Below are 7,168 nucleotides of genomic sequence, written 5' to 3'. Positions count from 1 at the left end.
TCCCACCCTGTACCTCCTCTGAAAGATACAGATCTGTGGTCCGCTGTCAAGGATTGGTTTTAAAGTTTGTCTTTGACCTCTTGTTTGGTTTTCTTGGCTGAGGTGAAAATGGCTCTGTTTTGGTTTCCTTAAACAGATCCTTCTACAGTCGTTAGCAACTGGGCAAGAGAAATCTCAGAGGATTTTTGAGATAAACTGTGCTCTTTCCATCGATAACATTTTGAGAAAAAACTTAACTCGTTAGTAGTTCTTGAGCAGGCACTGAGCTCTTGTCCACGAGGCTCTGAGTGGTGATGGCCCCGGGCTGCCCACAGTGAACAAGGTGTCCACTGCTCGCCTGGCAGTAGATAGGCCTGCTCAGAACTGTGACAAGCCTGCCTAGATGCTTCCCTCCCCTGCTTCTTCTTTTTGAGCATCAAGAAGATTAATTCAAAAGTCTTTTTTTTGCAGTTTGATTGGAACCAGGATATGGGTTAAAGCAGTGTGTGCTGTAACACGGGACATACCCATTGCATGTGTGCATTTCCTCTGTCTATGGGCCGGAAGTAAAGGGCCTGATGTGGCTGAGTTGCAGATGGAAAGGGTCCAGATGGTGTGACATTGTTTGAATGAGAGCCATCCAACCCACATCAGTCCGTGAAATTTGGGCCCTGTTTGTAACAGCAAGTAGCACCAATTGCCCTGCTGATAAAGAACTCTCATCATCTTGTGTCTGAGACCAAGCCTATGCAGGTCCTAAAATGCAAATAAATTGCATGAACATATGGTTCACACTCCCCAACACCTACTCCTGCCACTCTCAGCCTCCTTCCCTCATACCTGTGGCTCTGTGGGGTATTTGTAGTGGAAGCACTAAATAGTCTTGCAGTTAATTCATTTTCTGCTTACATTAGCTTATTACTTATAACCAAGACGAGCTAGTCTTCCTTGGAGGGAAATAGGAGGTTCTGCAAAACACAGGCAAAACCTAAGGAATTTACAGTTCCAATTCTACCTAGGAATCAGCTAGTCCCATAGGGAAAATGGAGTGACTCATGCTCTTTTTTGCCTTCCCACTGCTACACTCTATGCTGCCACCTGTGGCCAAGCATTCCTCCTAGGTTTCATTGCCCACATGTGATATCGTGTTGGTGCAAAAAGTGCTTGGGAGGACAAGCATGGGGCACACACAGGTATCAGAGACTGGGAGTTGTGAGCACGGAGCACATGCACCTGAGAGGATGGACACCCAAGCCAATAGCCAGAGGGCATAGGGCACGGGACCCTATAAGTATGGATTCCTGGGACAAGAGATTGCAAAGAGATTACGATAGTGAAGCCAGAGAGAAGCCAAAAATGGAGTGGAGCTCTCGGGGGCTGGGAGTCTCAGTTGCTGCCTGCCTCGCAGCCCCCCACCCCACTGCACATCTGCCTCCTGCATGCCTGCCTTCCTGCCCGCAGGTCTGCTTATGTGTCCAGTTCCCTGCTTCAGCATTAAGGGCCTGTCAATCTACTGAGGGCCATAAGATTTCTTTATATGCCTGAATCCACAATAAGCCAGCCCACCCTGGGTTGGTGGCCCCAACAGTTCCTTAAATCATTGTAAGGAATGTGATACACATGTACTACAGCAGGGCTTGTATAGAGAGTGGATTCTGCCTCAAGAAGTCAGAAATGGAATCCATCTAGTCTAGTTTGGTTATAGAGGGGGAGACAGGCAGTCTTTATTAGTTAACTCCTCAAAGTCATGTAGCTGGAAAATGGCAAATCCCAGACACCGAGGCTCCCTTGAGTCTCATTTTCAAACAATTTTTACTGCCAGTGGTACCTGGGGCAGAGGATGGCTCCTGGAGAGTGTCTTCTCTTCCACCCACTTAGGCAGACTGTGTCCTCAGAGACAATCCACTGCTGCTGCTTCCAGAAGGCATCTTGTGAAGTGCCAGGGCTGAAATGACAAGGAATGAGAGAGATTGCAGAAACAAGCTCTAGGGAGGCAATGATGTCCTTCCTTAATCAAGTCATAATATTTGAATGTTGTCATTTTTATTTGAAAGTATGTCCTCAGGTAAAGAACACAAAGTTGAAAATTCTATGGACTTGTTCCCCAAAAATCACCCGTGGTCCCTTGAAAATGAAAGTATGACCAGCTATATTGAAAGTGAATGTCTCCTAGGTAGTGACCTGGAGTGTTCTCTTTGCAAACTGTCAGCTGGAATATTCTAATGCTCTGAATTTGAAAATGTAGTTTTCACATTTCAAACAGTCCACACCTGGAAAGAATACAGAGCAGTCAAGTAACTTAATAAGGTCCTTTTGTGCAGGGCACAAAAGACACACTCACATAACACTTCAGGAAGTGAGACTCAAGGAAGATACATAAATTGGAGTAAATTACTTAATTGATGCACAAGCTCTCATGCTGGGTCCTAGGTGTCCTCAGTTTGTGGCATGGGGCAGAGCTCAGTGTTTCTCAGACTTTAATATGCTTAAGAGCCATCTAGGGATGTGGTCAAATGTAGATTTTGATTCAGTCGAATTGAGGTGTGGCCTGGGATTCTGCGTGTCTAACATTCCCCAGAGTGATGCTGGTGTTACCTGCCCCCACAGGTCACTCAAACCGGCTGCTCATTGGAATCACCTGGGGAGCTCTAACACCCTCCATTTCTGGGCTGCTCAGAGATTTTGATTAATTTACTTGTCATGTGACCTGACCATTGTTTTGTTAATCTCCTCTGATGATTCTAATAAGTAAGAAAGTTGGAGAAGCTTGGCCACAGAATCTTAAATGTTAAATAACTATTTATGAGGAGGATGGCCTTTAGCCATTCTCTAATTTTTAGAGAATCTGCACCCTTTTCACCAGTTGAGTTATTAGAGCTAATTCAATGAGGTCACGGTTGGCAAATTAATTATCACAAGGTTGTTGAGTAGAATAACCCCCATGGTAAATACAGTTTACAACTTTGAGAGAATAATTATCTCTATACACGCAACCTCTTATAACAAATATTTATAGTCTGATAAAGGTCATAAGTGAAAAATGTTTAGAAATATGAAAACAAATGTTTTAACACTACAGAAAAACTTACTCTTCTTAACCACCAGATTTTTTTAGAAAGTTTTTTTGAGTTCATATTGGCTTTTAACACTATGTATAATTTAGGGGCACAGGGTCATAGCCTTAGATGGGTGTTACCACACCTCACCCCCACCCAGGCACCCAAGTCCTCCACCAGAGTCCATTGGGCCCCTCCACACTTTAAATACTCCTATGATGACAAGATAGAGAATAAGTGGATAGTTAAATTAAATTTTATGGTGACTTGTGTAAATATATGCCAAATTAATAACCATGCATTTACATGGTTATTAATTTATTCTTTTATTTCTCATAAGCACTCACATTCAAAGTTTCTTAAATTTCACTTAAAGTGTTTGCCAAACACAGTCTCATGGCTTCAGATTTTAAGTTCAATTTTAATTAGGGCTGAATTCAAGATAATTAGGGATAGCAATAATTCATTTCCATTCATCTGATCTGCTTTTCTCTTCACTTCATTACATGATCTCCCTGCACACAAACTTGCCTTTAATCTTAATCATGTGAGAGTAAGTACTTCATTTAAAGACCATTTCTTCTCTTTTCCAAGTTGCCTCACCTGAGCTGGGCATTTCTGCTTGTCAGGTCTGTCGACCAGCCAGTTAACAGCAAGCCCAGAGGAGCAGAAGGTGAAAATCGAACTTTTGCTTTTTTGAAGGTTGATTTATTTATGTGTAGAAGAACTGGGATGTAGGCCAGAGGTGCGGGGGGTGAGAGGATTCACCAGAGGCAGAGTGGAGAACAGAACAGGTGGACCTACTGAAATACACTGCTGAGGGGAGCAGCAGGCGAGACAGGAGAGGTCTGCTGCACCATGTACGTAGGTCCCTGGCTGGGGCTTGAACTTAGTTGATAGTGGTGATAACTCTGAGACTTAACCCCTAGGCCACCAGGGAGCCTCTCAAACTTCTAACTCCAATAATGGTATCTTGGACACATTTTCTAGTGTATTAGTAACCATTATTATGGGTTTTTCTCTTGGAAGCCACTGAGACTGTTAAAATGAATAAACAACATGTTAAAAAGGATTCAATGAGTATGCAGCCTTGTTTTGGGTTAGAAATTAAGATATATGCTGATAAGCAAAGATATATGCTGATAATAAAGATATATGCTGATCAGCAAATAAAGATATATGCTGATAAGCAAAATGACCTCTTTGGGAGGTCATTTTATTCATTCTTCTTGGCTGGAAGACATTGACTTTGGCAAGCAAATAAAAATTTAGATCCCCACAAACTATATCTCTTTAGGGTCAGTACCTGAAGGGTAGGATGACATCGTGCATGGAAACTGCAGCAAAACTGGCAGGGCTAAGTTATGTCATTAACCAGTTATTGTATCCTTGCTTTATCACATGTAAAATTGATTTAGAGTGTCCTTCTTAGGATTTTCTCCCCCAAATCCCACTGCTATGCTGACTCTTTTTAGACCTTGGCATATTAGCCAGCTAACAATCAAGGCAAAGCATGTGCTCTAGGAAAAACACAAAGGCGTGCTTTCCCTGGGGCATGCCCAAGAAGGAGTAAAATTCCTTTCCTGGAATTCTAGGACACAGCAGGTATGGTGTGCAGAATAATGGCCCCTAAAGATGTCCACATCCTAGTCCTCAGAACCTGTGAACTTTTAGTTGGCATGGCATAAGGTTGCAGATGGCATTAAGGTTGTCAATCAGTCTACATTGCCATCTGGTGATTATCTTGGGGTATTTGAATAGACCCAAGTGTAATCACAAGGGCATTTGAATGTGGAAAAGGGAAGCAGAATGAGATAACCCCAGAGGTAGAAATATGAGAAGGACTTGACTTAAGGGTCTTTTCTTTGAACTGGCCACAAACCAGGAAGATGACAACCTCTCGAAGGCATAATAGCTAGGAAATGGATACTGCCCCTGAGCTTCCAAATAGGACTTGAGTCCCCAAAACCTTGGTTGCAGCCACTAAGACGGTTAATAATAAGTAACTAATAAATTTGTATTGCCTTAGGCCATTAAGCTGGTGCTCATTTGTTACGTAAAAGTCAGGAAGCTAACCATCATGAAAACAGAATTCTGCCATTTCTTAAATTTCTCACCCCTACCAAACCCCCAAATCTTTATGTAGTTGTATATCATGGAAATGCTTCTTTATATGGCCTTGCTTATCTTTGTTATTGAACCTTCTGTCTCAGCAGCATGACAGAATGATCAAGAGGCCAGCTCATTAATAACACCAGCTCATTAATAACAGACAGCTGAGTAAATCTGAGAGCCATGACTTAAAAATTCTATGATCTTATAAAATTATAAAATCTCATTCTCAGTTTTCTTTTCTGCAAATGGGGGTAATAGTAGTACATAGCACAAAGGTTCTTGTAATATAATCCAAAAAGGGCAAAATAGTGTAAGTACATTGGGGCTGGGTTTGTATTATCGTTAAAATACATAATGCTTTCCTTTTGGTCTATATTTCCAGGAAACTTAAATCTGTTTATTGTGAAAGTTTCTATAATTTCAAATTACCGACCTGTCATTATGATTGTTTAAATTTTCTCCCATTTCTCTTGCAAGTTAGATTTTTCTTTTTTTTTTTTTTTGCTTTTACTTTTGCTTCCTTTTATTTTATGTTGAACTTATTCCCTTGCCATAAGTTTTTGTTTCTTCAGTTTCTTCTGCAATATCTTTTTTTTCTGTGCCACCTCTCCTTCTGGTTTAGGAACAATCTGCTCTTTTTCAGTAATGATCATCTCAATGTGGCAGAGGGAGCTCATGTATGGGTTAATCCGACCATGAGCTCTGTAAGTTCTGCAACGCTTCTTAGGGGCTTTGTTCACCTGGATGTGCTCAATGACCAGAGAATCTACATCTAAACCCTTAAGTTTGGCATTACTCTCTGCATCTTTAAGCATGAACAGTAAAAATTCAGCACTCTTTTTGGGCCACTGACCTTGTGTCCAACCCCACTGTTCGGCCTGGGCGCACCTGCCAACGCCACTGTTGTAACGATGGAATGGCACACACTGCTTCTGTAGAGTGACATCCTTCAGATACTTGGTGGCTTTTTGGATATGCATACCCTTGATGGCCTGGGCAGTTTCACGAGTGTTCTTAAAATGAACACGGAGATTTGAACCTCTTGATTTGCATGACTTTGTAGGGTTTTCTGGGTTAAGTGAGTAGCGAACCATTTTCAGAGATCACTAAGGCCGCATATGGGAAGAGCCAGATTTTTGTTTATTCTTTAAGAATTATTGTATGTTTTATTGGTATTATAAGCTTTGTTAAATCACATCCATTATTTCATCTATATAGGCAGAGAATAAATGTGCATGTGAAAACTAAGCTTAAAATTGAAATGTGTACCTGTGTCCACATGAGGTCACTTAAGATACAGGGGATTAGGGCTCCAACATTTCTTTTTTGGGGGGAAGTGTTTATAATTCTACCCAAAACAGTGTGCCTGGATTAGACATATTAGTCAACTATCAACATTTGGCTTCTGGGAAGTTAGCTTTGCACTTATGTGTAGTATAGAAAGCGAATGGGCCTTTTGACTCTTCTATCTCTACCAAGTAATGGCCACTGTGGGCTCAATTTCCTCTAGTGTAACCACAAGTTATGGGGGCGATGGTCTCTGAGCACCTTCCTGCTCCAGCAGATGACATCTTTATGAACAGAGTGAATAGTAACTCACATTTATGAAGCACTCTACAGTTTACTAAGTACTCTCAGGGTATTTAATTCCTCTAAGAACTGTGTGAGCTATCTATTATTAGCCTCTCTATTTTAGAGGTGCAGAGAAATAAGTCACTTGTCCACACTTTCTCTGCGGGTAACGGCCATCTCCTGAGACCTAACGTGGCGCCCATGCTTCTACAAGGCATCTTCCATCATTGTGAAGCTGCAACCGTAAAATGTTTCAGGAAATTAATAGCTGCATCCTGCTACAATAATTAATGCCACAACTTAAATTTGCTTCAGAGTAGCAGAACAAGGCATTTGCTCCATGGCTTGACCTGCAAGAACAGTTAAAAAATTAAACTTTTTTGTGATCTTAATACTAGACTTGGAGAAATTGAAATATCACATACTACTGCTTTCCAAACACTGTA

At 41.5% G+C, this 7,168-nt stretch overlaps 1 protein-coding gene across 1 annotated transcript; it reads right to left on the bottom strand.

The window, feature by feature from the left end:
- Window positions 1-5,672: 5,672 nt before the first annotated feature.
- On the bottom strand, window positions 5,673-6,259 carry LOC119240136 (60S ribosomal protein L17-like). The gene has a single exon (XM_037504496.2). The coding sequence runs from the start codon at window positions 6,242-6,244 to the stop codon at window positions 5,690-5,692; it is 555 nt and encodes a 184-aa protein (XP_037360393.1). The 5' UTR covers window positions 6,245-6,259; the 3' UTR covers window positions 5,673-5,689.
- Window positions 6,260-7,168: the final 909 nt, after the last annotated feature.

Source organism: Talpa occidentalis, unplaced genomic scaffold (genome assembly GCF_014898055.3).
Source record: "Talpa occidentalis isolate TD23 unplaced genomic scaffold, MPIMG_talOcc4v2.1 talOcc4.12, whole genome shotgun sequence".
NCBI classification, from domain to species: Eukaryota; Metazoa; Chordata; class Mammalia; order Eulipotyphla; family Talpidae; genus Talpa; species Talpa occidentalis.
The sequence above is the reverse complement of the archived record's forward strand: the minus strand, read 5'-3'. Positions and strand labels throughout refer to the sequence as shown.